Here is a 21,598-nt window from a genome sequence, read left to right as displayed (position 1 = left end):
GTTGCTGCACCTGGTTTCTTTATATGCATAGCGGGAAGAATCAATTCATCCGCTGCATTGTATCCCCGCTATACCCTAGCCTAATATAAGCCCATGCTTAGTATGTATGCTATATAATCAGGCCATCATGAGAGCTGTATCGTGTTGTTTTGTATGTTGTAGGTTAAAGGGTAATTCATCGCACTGCATGAGCGCTTTTTAATCCCAATCTACAAAACAGTGTCTGTGCACAAGTACGTGTGCTACATACATAGCTCTTTTTAGCATGTCAAATCTATCCCACACTCATGCTTTGTGTTGCCATGGAAACCGTATCCCTTTATTTTCAGCACTGCACTTCTAAGGTAGTAAAGTCGGGAATTTATCATCATCCAGGTAGCTTAAACAATGTACACGAGGATTCTAAAAGTTTCTTTATTTTACAGAGTAGTATCTTCAGGATCATAGTTATCATTGATAAGTCTAATAAAAAATGTCATGATGAGTCATGGGTTCCTTCCTTCCTCTCTTTTTACCCTCGTGCCCAAACTTACCGATATACATAGGTGGGTGGTGCCGAACCACTAGAAGCCAATGTCAGTATCTACCTCCATCCATCTCATCCCTTCCCTCCCAACTTACAGATTGTGAACAAACAAGCTAACCAGCTCAGGAGCAACGTAATCGTAGTATGGATTGGATACAGAAACCTTGTCAATGATAGGACCTTGTTGGAAATCAAGAACGCTGTTGGGAGCCACAGTAATGTTGAAGGTTTCAGCGTCGTATGCAAACACAGGTGATAACTTGTACAAGGCAGTGCAAACCAACACGGGGGTAGCATGATGTTTGGCTGCAGCAGCTAATAATTGTGATCCTGTCACCGCCACAAGGGCACCATTGGCCAATACTAAAAAAAAGCAACCACCCCACCCATAAGTATCATTGACTCATCATGTCTCATTGTCTATCCCCCAATTTGTTTTACCTGCATGGGATCCAAGCACCACTTTGTTGACACGTGGCATGGCTGCAAAGATGGCTGAATCGACAATGACGGTGGTATCAATGCCCGCTTTTGATAATGCTGCTGCCATATCATGGCCTTGATATCTATACAGGCATATGAGAATTCACCGTCAACCCAGCCAATAGATCTACTTACGTAGGTGCAGTTTCGGCTACAATGACTTGGAATTTTCGTTTTTGTGCTGCACGGATCAAGAATTCTTCGACGGTGCGTGATTTGCCAATGGTCATGATCACTTCACTAAATAAAAAAGGGGTCAATGGACCATCCCATCCATGCCAATCGAATCATCCCATACTTACTTTGCATGAATATAATCCACAGCTTGATCAGCAATGCCTTTGTATACAGTCTCCAGGTCGGCAATGATTTCTTCGTTGATTTCTTGGATGATGAGAGGTTTTAATGTGTATGCTTTCTTTTCAGGTGTTTCACTGGCATCCTCAGGGACGTCTGCTGCCAAGAGTCGAAACATGGATGATTGCATCATGATTTGAGGTCGTTCACCAATGGATCCTACTTGGCTGCTGGTTGCTGATATATCCTTGACACTGGAGGGCTCATCATTATCATCCACAACATCCTCATCCGAACCCGACTCGTCGTGCTCATCTTCTTCCATCATATCATGCGTCTCCAATTCTCCACGCGCCACTTCACGAATCACCTTGAGTACACGACGTACGATGTTGCCTACTGCCAGCTCTATATCGGTGTAAGTTGTCTGCTGCTGCTGCTGCTGTTCAATGGGGGCGCGTTGCCACCCTACCTTTAGGTTGTGCTGCAGTCAATCGTCCACCTAAATCACGAATGATATCCACCAACGTATCGGCATCACGCCACCTGCTCATGGACACGACTTGTCGAAGGATGACAGCTGTTTCTTTGGCGACTTCATACGAGCCAATGACTTGACTTTTAGGTAGAGAGTGATTAGATTGGTGCACGGCGTGACGAGAATAGAAAGCTATACCGTCGTTTCAATCGTGTAATAAAGTTTTCAACTTGAGCCTCGAGACTGGTTGGTAAGGTCATGTTGGGGCCAATGTGAAAAGGGAAGAAAGGGTGGTTGCTACCATGAAAACCCGGTGGCTGAATTTAGAGAGAGATAGTGGGAGAAGCCCAACGCGCGCTTTCGAGTAATACTCCCCCCACCCAATTTCAGTGTTTCACAACAACCTTCTATCATCAACTTTGAAGGATCTTATACAACGACGATAATAACATGCACTGAATGAATCAAATTTCATCAATTCAAAGAGATGGGGTGGTTGATTTTCAATAAAAAGGAATCAATGCATATGATGCAAAAGTGAGCTCGATCCCCCAATCAACCTTCCATCACGTTCTCATATTCCAGCATTCACATTATCTGACAACATGCATTGAGCGCTACACACGTACCAAGACATCTATTTATTCCAATACGTAAAGACTTTTGAATGGTCAACATGCTATACCTTTATTTGATCCTCCCAATAATACTCCTACAGTTACCCTATTTATGTTCCATCATCATACTACCTTCCTTCAGCTGCAATGTACGATCTACCATGGTCCATGCATATCGTGGTGTCGATCCAATCCTCCACCATGAGCCATTCATCCTCTCAACCATAAGCAGTTATTGTCGCCGCAGACAATCCAATGTAGCTTCGTTGCCATCGCGACAACTTGATACCTTGCATGACACGAATGGAAAAAAGAGCCATCATCTGCTTGAAAAGGGATCCTCACCTCAATATCACAGAACAACTTGCCTCGTGCCATCCATCCATCTTACCAAACATCATGCTTTTGGTGGTATTCGTGTCAAAGTTTAAGTTGTTGCTTCCATGAATCGAAAGAATTCCTTCGTCGCTTGGCTGAAGAGGTATCTCTCAAGGTTAGTTCTTCTCCACCAAAGGGTACCCATACAGGCCATAGTCAACGATGCCACCATTGAGTTGTGATAGTCGAATACACTTGCAGCGACGTGTTACCAAGCCTGGTGAGTGAGTGAGTGAGTGTCGATGGTGTGCGATGGCAAGAGAAAAGACGCGTGTCGGTGGGTGACTTACAATACTATAGGTGTACTATGGTGAATTGGTGAAAGGCTTGTTGACATTAAGTTGCTTTGGAGAAGGCAAGCGAATCGCTCGGTCATTGGCGAAGGGGTGAAGAAGAGGCTGGGTGGCGGTTGTATCGACTTTTTTAATTTCCCAAAAGATCACCTTGGTTGCACACGATGAAATGCCGAGCATACTTTCATGCAAGCATCATGGAGTTCCTCCACGCATTATAGAATTGGTGCCATCATGATACATGTACATGTCGCTTTCAGTACTCTTATCTTTCAATGCAGTTAATAAAGAGATCATATCAACAGGAAGACGATTGCTTGTTACAACCTCAATCCACAAGGATGGTCTACTGCGGCACAATCCGCCGCAGTAAGTACAACACTGTACCCCTTTGATATAAATACCACCACTCAAATGATACTCCTTGTACTAGATGCTTCGCCTCTTTACAAACTTTTTATTCAAGCATGCCACAATCACAGCATCGTACAACAACTTGCATCGCTTCCTTGCCATCCGAGATCAACCAGCGGATCTTCGCCTCATTCTCAAAGCTTGATTGTCTTCGGTGCATGTTGGTCTGTCGAGTATGGCGTGAACGTATGGCTGACTGGTCCGTTGATCAGTGGCGGTCAATACGATTAAGCAGCAATGATCTCGAGCAATTGCATCCACTCTTATCGCTTGTTGGGTCCTATGCAAGGCATATTGTATTGGTACAGCCATCCGAGAAGAGCATCATCAAGGTGATCGACAGCCTAATCCATATGGGGTTTACATGTCTCTCCACATTCAGTGAGTAGCCATGAGCTTGTTCTATAAATCAGATGTATTGATCTTGTTACGCATTGCAGTGGTTGCCATTGACAACAAGTGCGATTTGGTGCCATCCACTACTTTTTCAACCTTTGCCCAATACATGACACGTTTACATATCGGATCGACTCGTAGTCAATGTGATATCCTTGGCATTTTGGCATGCTGCCCACAGTTGACTCATTTTTCAAGTTCGGCTCGAGTTCACGTATCACCCAAGACAGCTAACAAGGCATCATCATTATCATGCTTCAACCTTCAATTCTTACGTCTCAACCACGGCATCAGCACAGAGCAACTATTAGACATCATGCGTGCAAGTCCCAACATGCGCCATTTACGACTCCAGTGGCACTCCAACATTGATTTGATTCAAATTGTGAAAGCTCGACCAGAATTGGATATCATCACATGCAATGTTTTCCCTTCCCTTGGTCAAGATCCTTTATGGTCAACAAATTACGAGACACCTTGCAACCATTTACGTACATTCGAAATCGACAACGTATTGCACGAGACACCTTTGCATCATTTAATGGCCATTTTGAATACATCGTGGGGAGAAGGCCTTGAACGTCTTTCATGTGGTATTGGGAAAATCTATGGCAGCAAAGATACGATGCGAAAAATGCCACCCATCCTTACACCACCAGACACGTGTCAGCTACAAGAATTCATTTACAACAGCCAAAAGTCACACAATGAGGAGATTGATGACCCTGAGGAAACGATCATTCTTCCAATCCTTTCTCGTTGCAAGCAGTTACATACCATTGCTATTGATATGGATACCTGTCATGAGAGTCGAGGTTGGATGAACAGTCAAGAGGTGCCTGATCTTACGCCTTTCAATCATCTCCCACATTTACGTCATCTATCCATCCATGAAAACAGAAGCGATCTCTCGGATCTTTCTTTTATGTTTTTGCAAATGCGACATTATGGCGTGCAGCTAGAGTCATTCGAGTATCAAATGAATCAGGTTGATACAGCGCTCGAGTTTGTTGGAGCATTGATAACGATCCCTACGATGCGACATTTGATCTTGAAAGAAGCCTATCCAAAACGTCTCATGCCTCAAGGTTTATTCACGCTTGCTCGATGTCTAAGTCAATCATCGCCTATCGTGTCGTTGACGCTAAAAGGATGCCCAATCATGGAATACAAGCAGACATTTGAAATTTTATGTGATATGACAGATATCAAGCATCTCACCCTCAGCAATACACGTTGGCTAAACGTCTCAGGTTTAATGCATTTGGCTGATCATCATACATCTCTCGATACACTGGAATTGGTGAACGTGACATTAAACGGAGATGGCATACAAACACAAGACACCATTGAATACCTAGAATCAAGGATTAGTAACGTTATCGTCAATTCGCAATTAAAAGAAGAGAGTGAATAAAACCATCATCATGCTTCATTTTCTCGCAAGCTACTATGCTAATGACCAATAGTGTGATAGGGACATACACATTCACCTCGTTATTCATTATGAGTACACATGTAGCTGATACTGATTTGGTGCTGCACCTCACCTGAAGGAAAGGATGACATCGAAAAAGCTTGCTACTGTAAATGGTTTGAGCTGCGTATATGGTAAACGCGATATTAGAGACGTGGCATTTAAGGATATTATCATACACGATCTGAGGCTAGATGATGATGGGTACATGTGATTATCCATAGACAAGACCCTCATTATCTTTCATAATGTGGATCTCGAGATTGTGCTACGAACCATTTTTTCTGCTGCGAGACTCGCACCTATAACACATCGGATGGCTCTTTGCGATAAAAATCAAAAATCCAAGGGTCGAAAGGACCCACTGATAAACCTCGCACATACACCTCACTTTTTCACGACAATGAAGTGGTAACCCTTTATCAACCGGAAAAGACCAACAGTCGGCAAATACGGCGACGTGCAGAACACCCCCATTCACTTCTTTTCGACTTATCTCGTACAGCAATAAGCGACGAAGCAGAAGTTGCATTCGATGATCAAGAAACCATCGACAAACTCAAGCATGAACCCATCACCATGAAAGATGGTACATAGTTGTTTGGCTCCCTTCCTATTCCTGAAGAGTGGGAGGTAGTCAAGGTCAATCTCACGCACATCCCACTTTACAACCATACAACTTCTAACACAAGCTCTCATTGACGCTTTGAAACCTGTCGGCAATATCCTTGATCTTGGCATTTATCTTGAACAACACTACTTCACCAGCAAAGGCTTTGTATATCTCAATACTAACCCCAAGAACTACATCTTTCAAAAACTTTTCCTATACAACCACAGTGTGAGAGTAATAGTCACACGTGACACATAAACATTAGAAGAGAATACATTACACAAGGAGACCTCTTGTTCCACAACCCTTTTACACTGGTGGAGAAGCCAAACTATTGACATGGATCATCTGAGCGCTGGATTATATGAGCATCGTGGTGTCATCAATAACCCTTGGAGTGATTCAGAGACATCCTTTCACTTGTATTGTTATCGTCAGGGCACACGTCTCCTATTGTTGCTCCTGTATCGGTTATGGAAGACTCGCAAGTGTGGCAGCCGGCTACACAAGAACATGGTGGACATGGTGGATCACACAATAGAGCACGTGATCAGGGACCTGTGCACCCAATGATGCCGACATCCTCACAAGCATGGCATCATATCGATAGTTCTCATGAAGGCGAGCATGCTCATATTATGGATTACACCCCTTTGGCCTCTCGTGGAAATTTTTCAACAATGGTGGGAGCTTGTAGCATTGCAGGTCCCATATCAATCGTAGATGGATAAGGATAGCAAGCTACTAAATGGGATGCATGAAGATCGTCTTACTTACAGTCAAGAGAGATTTAGTGGAAAAAGACTATCGTTGTCGGGTCGTCGACAACACTTGTATTTATACACATACATCTAAACTACGCTAAAGCTATATCGTATCTAAGACATGAGCTCGTCTATAATCGTAATGTCGTAATCTCAGTGAAACTAGCGTATCTTGTAGCTGTGAATGCTACAGAGCTTGGGTTTGGAAACAACATTTGGTTCGACACGCACCACTGGAAGTCATGGTCTTGATCCTCAACATGCTACTTTCCATGATCAAGGAGGTAACATGATATCAAGGTTAAGCAGTCATGGTGATGGATCCTCGTATAATAGGTGGTCCAGCTACCTTTCAACAGGATCAAGCCAACATGGAGTTGGGTAGACCAAGGCTCCGATTATAGATTCCTTGTGGGAAAGGCTGTCAGAATGCGATTGAATGGTTGGAGCAGTTCGAAGGGTTTGCGGCCTACTTTGATTAGCCTTTGCGACGTTGGGCTAAATAGTTCAAGATTTCTCTTCGAGGGGATGCAATGTTGTGGTAGCGTTCCCTATCACCTGAAGCAAAGGCAAGCTAATCAACCGTTCGTCAAGCCTTTTTGGATCACGTTTGTGCCAGTACTCAATATTTCAGCTCCTTGTTGTCAGAGCTACAACGTATTCAACAACAAAAGTATGAAAGTATGAAAGCGTTTGGTCCTCGATTGGCGACTTTGTTGAGACGTATCGATCCACAGCTCTCAGAACCCATGCGTCTTTATTTCTTGTTGACCAAAGCACAATCCTCAATTGTTCATGAGATTCGAAAGCAGCCGATCAATGATTTCTCTTCGGCAATTGAGTATGGCATACGTATTGAAGAAATGCCTGGATTTGGTGTTGGTCACGTGTCAGCAATCGTTCCTTTGCCCCCATCTACAACATCAGCAGCCACCCAACCTTCCGCTTTAACAGGTTCCAGTAACGACCCAATGGATGTCGATCCCCAACAATCAGCACAAAGGTTCAAGCGTGGTGGCAAGGATTCCTATCGTAATCACAAGACCAGGGGAAAGGGCAAGGTCAAGCGTTGTTTTCGCTGTGATGAAATCGGCCACTTTGCCAAGCATTGTAAGACCAATCAACAAGGTGCACAAGTAGTGGCTGATGCATTCGAAACATCCTTGTTCGATTCGTTGACCACGCCATATGCCTCGCAAAATACTCAAAACACGTATAATGCACAAATGGGAACGAGACGTGAATTTGTGGTCAAAGCCGAGGTGATTGGATCAAACATGGTGGTCATGGTCAAGTTGAATTGTAGCCATAGCACTATCCCATTTTTGCTCTCCTCCTTTTTCTATTCTCTTGCAGTACCCCTGTTATCTTTATTTAAGTCGATTCCTCCTTTTGTGTTTTGCCCTTGCTTCTTCGTTCACTTTCACTATTGATCCTTTTGGATTTCTTACTGTGCCGATAGGCCTCTTTGAGTATGTTTCATTGTAAAGGGTTCACTTCAGGATGATCAAATGGCTTACCCTGCGTGTGGGTGTCAACAAGAGAAAAAGTAAAGAATAAAAAAGATACAGTGAGCTCATTCTCAATAACAAGTATATAAGGACACTTCTTTTTATAATAAATCGGTAGTTCACAGCCTCACTGTATCTTTCCTTGCCTCTCTTTCTTTATCTTTTATTAGTGTCTACCACACGCAATCGCTTGAAAGCCCTGGAAAATTGGACTACCTAGTGGTCTCGACCACAAATCCGATCAATGATCTTCTACAGCTCGAAGCAAGATCTCACCTACAAGCTGTAGAAGCATGAGCCAAGCTAATAACAAATGCGGCTGAGAGCTTCCACCGAGACCTGTATCGAAAGGGTTGTGCAAGATCAGCCAATAATCAATACTCTTAATTCGATCCTTGCATGTTCCTGGTCGACCTCCGCCTTGGCATTGGATGGGGTTGTATTCTCAGATGGCGTGAAAGGGCAATAGGAAGAAGAACCCCAAGAAAAATGCTGGTGATCTTCTTGAAACACATAAGCCAGCATCCACAATCAGACAAAAGAAAAATCAAATACAATAGGGGATGTGACATGTTAGGAGACTTTACATACCGATGACAGTAAAGAGCAATAAGGGGTATTGATATAGATGTCTTATTGGCTGCAGTAACCAAGAGAATAATAAGAACAGCATTGTTCTTCCCTGGGATACTGTGAGGAATGGGTTTGGGATGGTGGAAGGTGCTAGGTGCTTTCCAACAGGACAAGGACAGGGAACAGGAAAAGAGGTGAAGATGATGATGATGCCTACTGATCGGGACAGCAGTGCAAGGAATAGAATGTGATGGGACACAAAGAGAGAGAGATGAGCCAAGAGATATGGAGGATAAAGAGGACCAAGATAACTGACTAAGGTTTATTGCATGATGAATCGGTGGATATATATATGTGAGTAAGATCAATAATACTAAAAGAGATGGGTATGTGATATGTCTAAAGATGATAAGGCAATAAACCTATGATGATGGAAAATGTAATCTAGCTAAGAAGGATGTGTCAAATGAAAGGAAGGAATGTGCCAATATAGCCAAGAAGGACATGTCAAGTCATGACAGATACGCCTTACTTGAAAGCGGTATTCTTGCGTAGCCAACACCCAACGTTGCAATCTCATGTTTGGATCAGCTACAGACCACAAGCCATTATTATTCTTCGACAACTTGAAGGAGAATACATCTGCAAGGGTTGCTAGGTGGATGGTTACCTTAGCTATGTATGACTTGGATACATGTCTAGGGGTTTGAATGTTATGGCTGATGCCATGTCAAGGTCAACACTTGCGGTGGAGATCATGGATGACGTTCCTCTTGAAGAAGTTATTCTAGGTGAGCAGCTGCAATCAGGCAAGTATCCGTGGCGAGTCCAAGTCAAACGACAAGAAAGCAGTAAGAGGAAAAGAAGAGTCTTTTGTTGATTGTTATTGTGTCAAGGCATTTATAGTGGGCAAGGGATATTGGTTGCCTAGGCAACTGGGCATGTGACATGCAGGCAGCTATAGCTGCTTCATCACAGGACCAACATCATGCTACAGGTTGTTGCTTTTAGATCCGTCGCTCGGTTCAAGCTGAGATCAAGCGCCCATTGCTTTTCATGAATGCAAGCACTGCCTTTGATAATGGGATCGTTCCTTTTGATAAATGCGAACATTGATTTTTTGTAGATTGGATCGATGCTTTAAATAAATGAGGTTGATGCTTTCTTTTTGTAAATGTTTTGGTAAATGGCATTGATTTCAGTAAAAGCGTTAGCCTACTTTCTCAATAGCGATGCCCCAATTTACAAAGAGTATCCACCCTTTGGCAAAGCATTCTTTACATCTATGAACTAAGCTTAACCCCAAAGAAGGATTTGAAAGCAACATCCTGTAAGCCAACATGTGCACAAAGAGAGCTGATGAAAAGGTTGCTAACAAGCCATGCTGTTCTGTGAATCAATCTACTCATGACATTGATGTCAAAAATAACAACAAGAGGTGTCCATGGAACGAGACAACAAAAAAAGTCCTGAGTCCCAGCACAAATATGCAGAGTGTACCATATACACATAATCGCTGTCACATTATGAGCTGGTCTAGTTATTTACGTAACATTCCATTCATTCATTCCTTACAACATGTATAAAAGGACAATCATTTTCACAATCAATCAGTAGTTAGTAGTATTACTGCATTCTTCATTATCTCCTTTTCTTTCCTTATTGTGGGTCCACAGCGTAGAAGATTGTAGATGCATGGCTTTCGAGCATGCCTTAAAAGGAAAACGTGTCGCTGAATCGAGCAATCAGTAAGTGGTCAGCCATATGATGTTCAATGGTGCTTTAATGTACCTGACCTCTAACCGTTATAGGGGAGCATCCGGCACCACAATAACAAATGCCGTAGTTGTCGATTCCCACGTTCCATAACGTCCAATGGGATCGTATTTCGTCCCAACGAACTACTGCTCACTTGTCCACCACCTCCTGACACATCAGCACCGAAGGCTCGCCATGTTGGGTTTGGACGTAACACCAATAATTCATGCTGGATCGATGTCGTATTTGAGTTTCTAGCACGTGCTGTGACGCCAGCAATCAGTGCAGAGCCAATGCTGGATATCAACACGTATGCAGGTAATGCGCAGGCTGCCTTGTTCCATGACCTTTGGGTGGAAGCCCATCGTGGCGACTTTGTGGGCTGTTTGGAGATGGCGAGAAAAACCTTGTGGCAAGTATATGAAGAAGGCAAGATGCAGGATCCACAGGTGGCCTTAGACTGGTTCACAAGGTGGAAAAAGGACGGCGATGCTTAAGACCAGCTAACACGAGAGACAAGACCAACTTCCATCCGCAAGTCAACATTTGAAATAAATCAATCAAGTCATCCTTTATCGAGCCTCACTGTATTCTCTCATCTCTTTATCATTCATCTTCTATTATTTTATTGTGCGCATTTCATGTATAAGAGCCTGAAGGCCAACAAGCGGTGTTGGAATTCCCTCTACCACCAAAGGTCCATGTTGAAATCATCAACAAGGTGCTCTAAAAGACAAAATGCACCATTACAAGATCAAGGAGCTGCCGTTGGTCATAGTATTTGAGCATGCTACATGTCTAAGTGAATGCGAGAGGCATCATTGACTAGCAAAAGAGATGAAGAGAAGTATCGTAGAACTGATTTTTATTTTTTCACCTATACCACATTACTACTATGTACTTTTCATGAACTTGATTTTCTAGTAGTGGACTATAAGAAGGTAGGTGTTGAGCTTGGTATAGAGAATTAGCCAACATTGCAGCCTCACTTTCAGCATTGACGTCCTGAGATTCATATTTAGAACCACTGTTATTTGGCTTGGCAACACTAATAGCATTATCCTATATGACCATGGCCAGGTTAAAGTGAGGTCAATGTTTCCTACCTAAGCCATTCTTATAGAATCTTCATCTGGTGTCGGTGATGTAAACATTACGATGATGAATAGGGATATGTGCATAATGCAGCAACCCTACAAGAGATGTGCGCATGATTTCCATTGGGGCTACAACAATACACAATCTACTACCCATTAACTTTTGTATGTCCCTTACAGTAGCAATGAATGGCCATGGATCTTTCGCATTGATGTAATGCACCATGCTATGATTTTCCTTTTTTCTTCTTGATCATTCCCCATACCTTTGTATCCTACAGAGCTTCAGCACTCGCTTGCTAATAATAAAATGCTCATCGAGAACCCTTTGCTAGAGAGGAGAAGTTATAGCGTATAGCGCAAAGTAGAATACATACTCGAAGATGCTCGATGAATGATTCACGAGGTTCCAAGTGCTTCAGCTTTAGGCTTTCTAGCTTGCTCTTCACTTCGGGAGGTACCCATAACCTAGGGTTCGCAGCTGTGGTGGACATGAATAAAGATAAGGGACAGTGAAGAATACACTGAGACTATGAACTACCAATTTTATTATGGAATTAGGTGTCCTTATACACTTGAAATTAGGAATGATGGATGTAGGAATGTATAAGGGACCAGCCCTTGGTATGTATTTATGCATGCCGGATATCACAGCAGCCAAGAGAACTGCCGCAAGCTTCTTTAGAATTGATTTTCTAAATAATTACACTACCTCAAAAAAATCAAAGTCTCAACTTCCTTAGGGGTAACCTCAGCTTTACCCAACGTCCCTACCAGCCAAAAGAAAGTTTCAGGAGGTTGACCCCACATAAATTTAGCTACTTCGTGCTTCATGGCAAGGTACTTGTGTTACTCGCATGCTGAAAAAGGAGACCTGCAATCATTATGCAATTGGCAACCAACTTCACTCATCAACACAGATGCTAAGATTTTCTCTTGGCTACTGAAGGCGCGTCTTATTCAAGCAGCTGATTCTTTGATCAATCCTTTTCAAACAGGATTCTTAGCAGATCGCTGCATAGCCGACAATGGTATGTTGGCAAAACTTGCTATGGAACAAGCACATGGTCACAGGTCCTCTTCATCTATAGCACTCCTTTTGGACCAAGAAAAAGCCTACGATCGATGTGTTCTCTGCGCCGTCAGCATACCTGACACTTCTACCTCAGCCACCACGCACGACTTTCTTTTCTTTACCAGCATCCGGATCAACTTGACTTGCTCATCAGTATCTTTAACACTACAGTATCCTATTATTTTGAATACATGTTTCTGTTACCATGTCTTCTCCCAACCACAATCCTAATGATCATTCACCTTCCCCTGATCATCGTTCACCATCCCCTGATCAACATTCATCTTCTGGGTAATTATGCAAACTTGGATTATAAATGTTTACTAATGGACACCTTCCAGATGCTTTTACTCAACAACGTGGTTTACGATAAGGAGATCCCCTATCACCAATTCTTTTCAACCTTGCAATTGAACCATTGCTAGAGGCGAGTTTAGACGGCAACACTTTTGAAGGGGTTTCTTTGAATTCAGCTCATTAAATGAACCCTCAGCTAAAGTGCTTTGCCTACGCCGATGATGTCATGATTTTCTAATTTTTCTGGTTCTGATCTATCATGTCTACAACTTCAGCTTGGTCATTCTTAACTTGCATCTAATGTAAAAATCAATCCCCACAAGTGATGTGTACATAGTAATGCGCACAAGGCACATCTTTATGCATGGCAAGAAGGGAAGCTACAACGTATATCATCGTACCAAGCAAGGAGTACTTTTGGTGCCCGTGTGAGGGGCACGATAAAGAATTCAATAAAAGAGACTAAGAAAAGTATCTTGGAACTGATGTTTATTAACCTATACCATATCACTACTTATATGCTTTCATGCCCATTGGGTAATTACATCATTCTCATTGTTATCATTGTTATTATCATTATTCCTATGTTATTGTCCTCGGTGTATAAAGATGTCATTTAACAAATAAAGCGACCAATGTTGATCCAAGTCTAATTTGGGCACTTGGGCCTATTGACGTTTACCACAGCCCGAATTGGATCAACGGGAAGGAATCATGGAGGCATCGCATGAGTATACTGGCCATTATGGTCAAGAAGCGACATAGGCAAAGGTTTATCGCTGAGTATTGGTGGCCAGGATGTAAAGCAACATGCCCGCTCTTACCACTCGTGCCAAATCTTCGGAGCAAGCCCTAAGAAGGAAAGATCGCACAAGAAGCAAGTCGATGTGAATGGTCTGTTCGAGATGTTCGGTATCGATTTTGTGGGACCTTTTGACGTTGCGTCTATAAGAGGTAAGGAGTATCTCATCATGGTGGTGGAACACTATACAAGGTGGCTAGCGGCGAGGGCTGTGTCAAGAGCTAATGCCATTGAAGCGGCAAGATTTTTGTACGAGGAGTTGTTCTGCAAGCTTGACCCCCTCACGTACATTCTATCCGATAATGGATCTCACTTTGGTAATCCCATATTTGACACCTTCATCAAGTTGGTCAATTCCAGACACAAGTTCTCGGCTCGGTATCATCCACAAACGAATGGCAAGGTCGAGAAGATGAATGGCACCATCGTGCAAGGATTGAAGAAGTTGGCTTACCACCACCCGCAACATTGGGATGACCATTTGGGCTTTGGAGACTGTACTTTATGCTTACCGTACCAAGGCCTACTCAACATTGAGGATATCACCTTACGAGTTGCTGTATGGTATTCAACCACCTGCACATCATAGCAACAATCTACATACAACAAATCGGAAGAAGATTGGGCATGAAACTTGTGTTTTATTTGCGAGATCGAAATATGGATGATGAAGATTGAGCACTAAAGGAAGTTGCAGTTCATGTAGATGTTCCCTATTGTAATCCTGGTCCTTCGACTCAACCACAAGAAGCAAGGGAAGTTCGACCCCACACTTCAACCTACTCCTTATTGCGTGTTAGCAGCGTTCAACAACAATACTTTTTTGCTTGCGACTGCTGATGGAAAGATTTTGAAAAGACGGGTTAATGGTGCTCATTTGAAGGCTTACATTGTCAGACAAGGTCGTGACAACGTCTCACCTGGTTGGCAAGGGGAGCGTGATGCTGTTGTGGTCATCGTATAGCCACCTTGTGACATTACCCAAATCCAGCTAGACACACACCCCACCCACGCATATATAAACAACAATACATTGCTTGAGTAATAAAACGGATCTCTTTTTCCTTTGATATCGTACACTTCCTTTGACATAGCGTTTTTCTATTCCAGCGTGAGATCCCACACTCATGTATGTATATCAAGGACGGCGACAAGGCTACTAGGATGAAGATACTTATGTCGATGGTGGATCTTTTAGTGTAGTTATCATCTTTACTATTCTTGTACCGCACGCGTATACACACACATTCATCCCCATACACTATCTTTGTCTTTGGTAGTCATCTTTTATTGTACACCGTGTACTTGTGCCAGCTTCCATTGTATACTTATCCCCTTTTGTTTTGTACTTGTGTGTATAGACACGCAACAGTTCACGACCCTATAACAATAATGTGAAAGGGTTAAATCTCGTGTGACCGATCTTTGATAGCTCCATCAAGAGACCACCTTTTTCCCATTGCCCAAGTTTTCACTTATGATAGAACATTATATGTACATAGACATTGATTTTTCGTTATTGTCTCTCCTATAGCTTAACCTTGTAATGTTGTAATTCTCCCTAGCTGGAGTAAGTTGTTCACCCTTCTCTATGAAATCATCAATGTAATACATTAACCACTAGTTGTAATAAGAGGCTATCATTTAAGTCAATCAAAGAGTCACACACTTCAGGTCTCACCGTACTTTTATTGTTACCCATTTCCTATCTCCGAAGATAAACATCATAGATGTAAACCTTTTCATATTTCAAAGTTGGAGTAAGTACCCCACCTCTCGCTTCTAAATTTTCAATGCAGCATGATTAACGAGTAGTGTCAATAAAAGACTATCATTTAGTCAATCTAAAAGTCACGCATATCAGGTGGGAACATCACCTCCGATGATATCCTATCATTCTAGCATTGCTTTGACTACTACTATTATTATTCAAACGTTTGCGTCCCAAGGAATTTCAGGTTCCAGTGTCCTTTGTACGCATGCTGTGCAATACCATGGATCAATTTTCTTTACAGCTCGATCAAGTCATGCTGGCTACAAGTACTGTTCTTCAAATGCACATTTTGGATGCATACACTCAACCCTTTGGTCCATCCTCTCTCTTGGCCTGTGCATAGGAGCTTGGCTTCTCTTTCCCAACATTGCATACTTATGTTTGAGATGGATGCTTATATGGGGTGTTTACGTCTTAAGGCACCTCATTCCATTCATCGCCTTCAACATTTACTCGATCAACACGTTCTCAGCTACCAATCGTTCGCTTGTCGGGCTTGTGTACCTCCATCACTGTTCCCTGGTGTACCTAACCCTGCCACAATGGATCACAACGTCGATACTTTGATAGCATGCCTCAAGTTTGATGTCAATTACGAAGCGCAAGCCATTCCGCAAAACCATCATCCCCAACCCCAAATCATTTGCACGCCAAGACTCTCCTCCTCCACTACCACCATCTCGTTGGAACCACTTTTGGAGCCTGTCCTTGACCACAAGCGCAAAGAATCGCTCTTTACAACACAAGGTGCCATGTCGTGTCTTGTTTCACAAGTATCTTCTGAACCCATTCTCATCACCAACTTGCCCATTATGCACCTCTGAACCAGACACCTTGGATCGTTTCCTCTTCGGCCGCTCCAAGAAACTGGTGGTGTGGTCCCTTGTTTGGCCACGCTGCTTCTCAAGCTCTCCATCATCTTCAATTTCCTCCCAGTCCGCCCAACTATCTCCAGTTCCACCATTGTGGCAATTACCCTGGAGACATTATGGAAAGCTCACTGGCGATGATGGTTATTCGATCAAAAGGCCTTCATGCCTCAAATCATCTTTGCTCAAGTTCAATGCGTCATAGCTCAGCGTTGAGATACACATCATTTATTACTATCAAAATGTATATTTAACTCCTTCTTCGTACCGCTCTTGGACGTGCGTTGAAATAAAAACTCGGTTTCTTCCGCCTAAAAAAGCTTTGACTACTATTGACGCTGATGGTATTGTCTTTTGTAGAATGTGTCCATGAGGAGTATCAGCGTCACCATGTCTCATGTCAAATGAACATGTCACTTTGATCAAGAGGATGGGAGTCATCAACAAAGAAGAGGATGATTCAGGGCAAAGGATTGTCCGATGGCATAAAGAAGTACAGTTGGGTAGGTTGTTTTGGTGCTTCCAAAGATGGATGTTGGTGTTGCCCTTTCTTTTTTTAGTAGTGTAGTAATATTGGTTGCCCCTTTACAAAGCGTGCGTACGATTCATTCATTGATAGTGTAGTAGGATACAATGGGATAATTTTAGGCAGAGACAATGAATGATCAATTGAGGGCGACATAAAGAGCGCGTGTTTTTGCTTTCAGTGGTTTCTTTCTCTCACTCACTCATTCCCCCCTCCTCCTCCTCCTCCTCCTCATGTCTCTACACGCATCGCCACATCCATACTACAGTCCTACACAATCCATCAGGGAACGACAGGTGGCTCGTCGACAATGTAAGGAAAAAGAAAAAGTCTTCACACTCGCTTTATTCTAAATGGGTTTCATAGTGAGTGGAGATTGGTTGGATCCTCTTCAAGAACTGGACGATCTTGTCAACAATCCTGACACCTATGACGACTACCACAACCAGTTCTCTATCCTTGGTGCATCTATGCCATCCGATGACGAAGACCATAGCGACCATGACGACGACCATGACGATGACAACGACGACGGCATTAGACAAAGCAACGCGGTGGATTCTGGATTTGCTACAACACCATCTCAAAGTCAACAACAGCAACCAGAGCAACCACAGCAGCAGCAACAGCAACGATCCTCACCACAACAACGAAAGGGATTGTTATGGCCGTATATCCAACCTCGTTTCGAAAGTGTTTACATGGCAGTGACCTACGGCATTTTCTTGTTGCTTTTCTTATCCAAGGAGCTGGTGTATTCATTGTTTGCCTTTGCTGATATGGCGTGCTTTGCGTTGATTGCCAACTCTTGCATGTTCGTGTTGAAACTCTTTGGGTTCTACAAGGATCGCGATTATATCAATCCAAGAAGGATGCTGTTATCAGAGGATGATACGGATCAAGGGAAAGTGCGAATGGTCTTTCGTATAATGGCAGGCGTGATTTATGCAGTGATTCTATCTGTATTGTTGTTTGGGCACAAGGAAGATATTACAGCATGGCGTTCAGATGTACTTTCGAATCGATCTTCTCAAGCAAAGGGTGTGCACAACGCAAGACAAAACGTGGAATTATTCCGTGATGCCATCATTTCAGTATTACCTTCATGGATACCTTTGGACCCTGACACTGGACGTATTGATTCTCAGGAACTAATGGAGACAATGGATGATCGTTATATGATTCGACAAGCTCAATCACCCGATTTTGCTCTTGCTACACTTGGATCACGTGTGCTCGTCCGATATACAACAGCATCATTTGACAAAGACAGCAAAAGAGGATGGCGATATGGTCTCTATCGGTTTATTCGGCATCGATCATTCTTCCATTCTTCACCTTCCAGCTCACCCGTCATGGCACTCTTACCCGATACTCATCCTGGACAATGTTGGCCCATGGCTGGCCAATATGGATCACTTGGTGTACGATTGAGTCAAAGAATATCGGTCAACGCAGTCTCCATTGATCACGTGGATCCTCATCAAGCCATCGACATGAGTAGTGCACCCAAGGATTTCGAGGTATGGGGATTGACAACGCAAAAGCCTACGGGTACGTGGAAATATCCTTGGGATCCAGCTGCATCTATAAGGGGAGAAGCTGTCTATCTCGGCAAGTTCAAGTACAACATTGGCGACAATGCTACTGGACCAGTTCAAACATTCAAGCTTAAAACCGATTCACCTCCTCTCCGGGATATCGTCTTTCGCTTTCTTAGTAATTGGGACAAGGATGAATTTACTTGTATTTATCGTGTACGCGTGCATGGCAACCTTGTATAATCAACATTATCATCATCATTACCCTTTATCCCCATCATTTGTAATATATTCCTATATACCATTCTCCTCATCTCGCTGCGTAAATAAAGTTGTCTATCTCATCTCCTTGGTCCGATAAACGGCCCGTTGCCACAGTCACCCATCTCATTCTTTGCTTACAAATTCAGTGGAGTAGGTGTGTACGTGTGTGTGTACAATCAAAGCAACATTAAAGCACTGTCAAACAAACCCCGACCCAGGGTCACACTTCTTTTTCTCTATTTTTCTTCTACATACCACACCCAACCCACAACCATACACACAATGTCATACGCAAAGCAAGACGGAAAGGACAAAGTTTTGTTTGTCGACAAGGACTATGTTGAACAACAACCTGAAATTGAGGTCCCCAAGAGCAATGAGCAAGAATCCAAAGGAGAAGACAATGATCAAGCTGCTGCTTTCGATCCAGAGACTGGCGAGATCAACTGGGATTGTCCCTGTAAGTGTTTTGGTTCTTTAGAAAAGCGAATGCAGAGAGCTTATGGATATGAAAAGGTCTAGGAGGTATGGCTCAAGGTCCATGTGGTGAAGAATTCAAGGCTGCCTTTAGTTGCTTTGTTTATTCGAATGCTGAACCCAAGGGTGTTGATTGTGTTGACAAGTTCCGTGATATGCAAAATTGCTTCCGACAGCATCCTGATGTGTATGGCGACGAGATTGATGATGACGACGATGATGAAGAGGAGGAATCCAAGCCTGAGGTCAAGGAAGAAAAGGAGGAAAAAGAGGAACAAGAATCATCATCACCATCATCATCTGTGGCCGCTTCATCCGTTTTGGAAGAGGGTGAAAGCAGTGGCATTTCCTCTTGGATCGCATCTTGGTTCTAAATGTATGATATTATCTTTATTCCTTAATAGACCTGGCATAGATGACATTCTCTTTCACTCTGTTGTGTATGTATTTATGGGGAATGGTGGTAACTAAGGATACGGAACGGTCAATGCCGATTGAGTCATGGCGGGGTTGGGTGAGGAGGCTAGTTGTGTAATACCAAGGTTGACAACATCATGCATGGCTCCCAGGCACTTTAAATGTATCTTTGGATTCTGATAAAAGAGAATAAACTTACTACTGAATCATCTTTATTTACACTTTTGTACATCAGAGGATCATCATAACGGAACGTGTGGAAAGGGTATCTTTTATGGTATCAGGGAATGGTATGGTTGGGATCATTTTACTTTGACAAATTGATTCATGAGGTTGCGCTGTTGAGCCTACTTACTACGGCAGCACAAGCACACTAGAGATCCAATACATTGAGCAGCTTGCAACAATCAACGCCAATACCTACATGTTGCTGCTGAACGAGGGAATGCACAACAAGAGCTGATGGGTAGCAACGTGAGCTTTGACGCAATGCAGCAGTTGGACGAGGATCAGATGAACACCATGACAAATGAAATGGGCACCAAAGCCAAAGACTTGGTTCATGAAGTGGCTCGGGAGACCACGAGATTGCGTATAAGGTGGTTGCCATGATACGGATTTGGATGGATTTGGGAGCAATCAAGTGAGACACTTATTGGAATGGTGTCAAGGCCATGGGCGAGTGAGAGCATGCAGTGTGGATCATCCATCTCTTTTCCGTTCGATTCAGTGAAGGTATTTATTCTCAACAAAGGAAGGTCTCCTTAAAGCAAGTTATACTCATTAACATGTGGGAAACTATATACTACTACAATCAGCGCTTCTTCTCCATCAAATCATCACGAATGTCCTCCGGGCTATCTGCTGGTTCCTCTTCGTCACGCTTGTCAAAGACATCACCAAGACAATCATCATCGAGATCAAAATCACGCTTGTTGACGTTCATACTAGTACGGACCAAGGGAGCAGCATGGTTCACGCATGCGAGGGCAATGAGAACAATAAAAAATGGGAGAATCTTAAAGGCCATCTTGTGTGTATGTGTGTGTGTGTTGAATGATGATTGATATTGGATGATTCCGTTTGCTTTTATAACCAACGAGGACACGCTAATTGATGCCGTGGATATAGAAACCAACGGCCTTTCAAGGATATTTTGACAACAACCATGTCTATGCAAAACATCAAGAACGATAACTGCCCGTAGAACACCACACGATTCTATTTACATTGAGAGCATGCATACATACAACAAAAATGCAAGGCACCATTTTCCATGGCGCTACTATCAACATCATCATCACTCAAACAAGGCTGTGTATGTAATACCACGTAGACATTAGATGATTCATTCACTGTACCAGGGTGGTTGATCGTTTCAAGCATTGAACGTGAATGAAATAAATCACTCAGGCATTGCTGGCTTGATCTATAAAAAGTCTACTGCACAAGCACACAAATTACATTATACGCGTAACGCCGCATGCAACATCAGCAGTACATACATACATCGCATTGCTTGCATTAATATTACTTTCCACCCATGCATTGCCTTTGTGATCTTTCCTGTATCCACTTTGATCGTTGATGGAGTCATAATACGTGTCACCATGACCATCCTTAATGAATTACATGAGTACGCCAATGGGTGTAGTATACGTATGGCTGCGTGCTGCAGCATGGCGAAGAGAACAATAAACATGCACGCATCCATTGGGATTGTGTTTGTATACAGCAGCCACGTTCAAGGTCAACACACATAAATGGGATGCAACGCGATCTGCATGTACCTGCGTCAGTGCATCTTTTAATAGAATCTGGGTCCTACAGTAGTAGGTACAACCACCACGAACCCCATACACCCACATTACGAATGGTGTG

At 43.0% G+C, this 21,598-nt stretch overlaps 8 protein-coding genes across 8 annotated transcripts; 6 read left to right on the top strand and 2 right to left on the bottom strand.

Annotated features, from left to right (window-relative positions):
• Positions 1-419: 419 nt before the first annotated feature.
• O0I10_010039 (uncharacterized protein) lies at positions 420-2,044 on the bottom strand (the record flags this gene model as incomplete). Its single annotated transcript, XM_058490022.1, has 8 exons — positions 420-462; positions 534-563; positions 622-889; positions 968-1,092; positions 1,145-1,249; positions 1,312-1,714; positions 1,779-1,924; positions 1,983-2,044. The coding sequence occupies 8 exons, from the start codon at positions 2,042-2,044 to the stop codon at positions 420-422; spliced, it is 1,182 nt and encodes a 393-aa protein (XP_058339257.1).
• A 1,630-nt stretch (positions 2,045-3,674) lies between these two features.
• On the top strand, positions 3,675-5,299 carry O0I10_010038 (uncharacterized protein; the record flags this gene model as incomplete). Its single annotated transcript, XM_058490021.1, has 2 exons — positions 3,675-3,867; positions 3,927-5,299. 2 exons carry the CDS (start codon positions 3,675-3,677, stop codon positions 5,297-5,299), a joined length of 1,566 nt encoding a protein of 521 aa, XP_058339256.1.
• Positions 5,300-6,920: 1,621 nt separating this feature from the next.
• O0I10_010037 (uncharacterized protein) lies at positions 6,921-8,169 on the top strand (the record flags this gene model as incomplete). The annotated part of the gene is made up of 3 exons (XM_058490020.1): positions 6,921-7,020; positions 7,073-7,117; positions 7,331-8,169. The coding sequence occupies 3 exons, from the start codon at positions 6,921-6,923 to the stop codon at positions 8,167-8,169; spliced, it is 984 nt and encodes a 327-aa protein (XP_058339255.1).
• Positions 8,170-9,398: 1,229 nt separating this feature from the next.
• O0I10_010036 (uncharacterized protein) lies at positions 9,399-11,075 on the top strand (the record flags this gene model as incomplete). The annotated part of the gene is made up of 4 exons (XM_058490019.1): positions 9,399-9,478; positions 9,556-9,671; positions 10,541-10,568; positions 10,667-11,075. 4 exons carry the CDS (start codon positions 9,399-9,401, stop codon positions 11,073-11,075), a joined length of 633 nt encoding a protein of 210 aa, XP_058339254.1.
• Positions 11,076-16,000: 4,925 nt separating this feature from the next.
• On the top strand, positions 16,001-16,447 carry O0I10_010035 (uncharacterized protein; the record flags this gene model as incomplete). Its single annotated transcript, XM_058490018.1, has 1 exon — positions 16,001-16,447. One exon carries the CDS (start codon positions 16,001-16,003, stop codon positions 16,445-16,447), a length of 447 nt encoding a protein of 148 aa, XP_058339253.1.
• An 804-nt stretch (positions 16,448-17,251) lies between these two features.
• On the top strand, positions 17,252-18,802 carry O0I10_010034 (uncharacterized protein; the record flags this gene model as incomplete). The annotated part of the gene is made up of 2 exons (XM_058490017.1): positions 17,252-17,330; positions 17,385-18,802. The coding sequence occupies 2 exons, from the start codon at positions 17,252-17,254 to the stop codon at positions 18,800-18,802; spliced, it is 1,497 nt and encodes a 498-aa protein (XP_058339252.1).
• Positions 18,803-19,105: 303 nt separating this feature from the next.
• O0I10_010033 (uncharacterized protein) lies at positions 19,106-19,674 on the top strand (the record flags this gene model as incomplete). The annotated part of the gene is made up of 2 exons (XM_058490016.1): positions 19,106-19,283; positions 19,340-19,674. The coding sequence occupies 2 exons, from the start codon at positions 19,106-19,108 to the stop codon at positions 19,672-19,674; spliced, it is 513 nt and encodes a 170-aa protein (XP_058339251.1).
• An 857-nt stretch (positions 19,675-20,531) lies between these two features.
• Positions 20,532-20,747, bottom strand: O0I10_010032 (uncharacterized protein; the record flags this gene model as incomplete). Its single annotated transcript, XM_058490015.1, has 1 exon — positions 20,532-20,747. One exon carries the CDS (start codon positions 20,745-20,747, stop codon positions 20,532-20,534), a length of 216 nt encoding a protein of 71 aa, XP_058339250.1.
• Between the last annotated feature and the right edge of the window lie 851 nt (positions 20,748-21,598).

This window comes from Lichtheimia ornata, assembly GCF_029851405.1.
Source record: "Lichtheimia ornata isolate CBS 291.66 chromosome Unknown scaffold00063, whole genome shotgun sequence".
Lineage (NCBI taxonomy): Eukaryota > Fungi > Mucoromycota > Mucoromycetes > Mucorales > Lichtheimiaceae > Lichtheimia > Lichtheimia ornata.
This window is presented reverse-complemented; position numbering and strand designations above follow the sequence as displayed.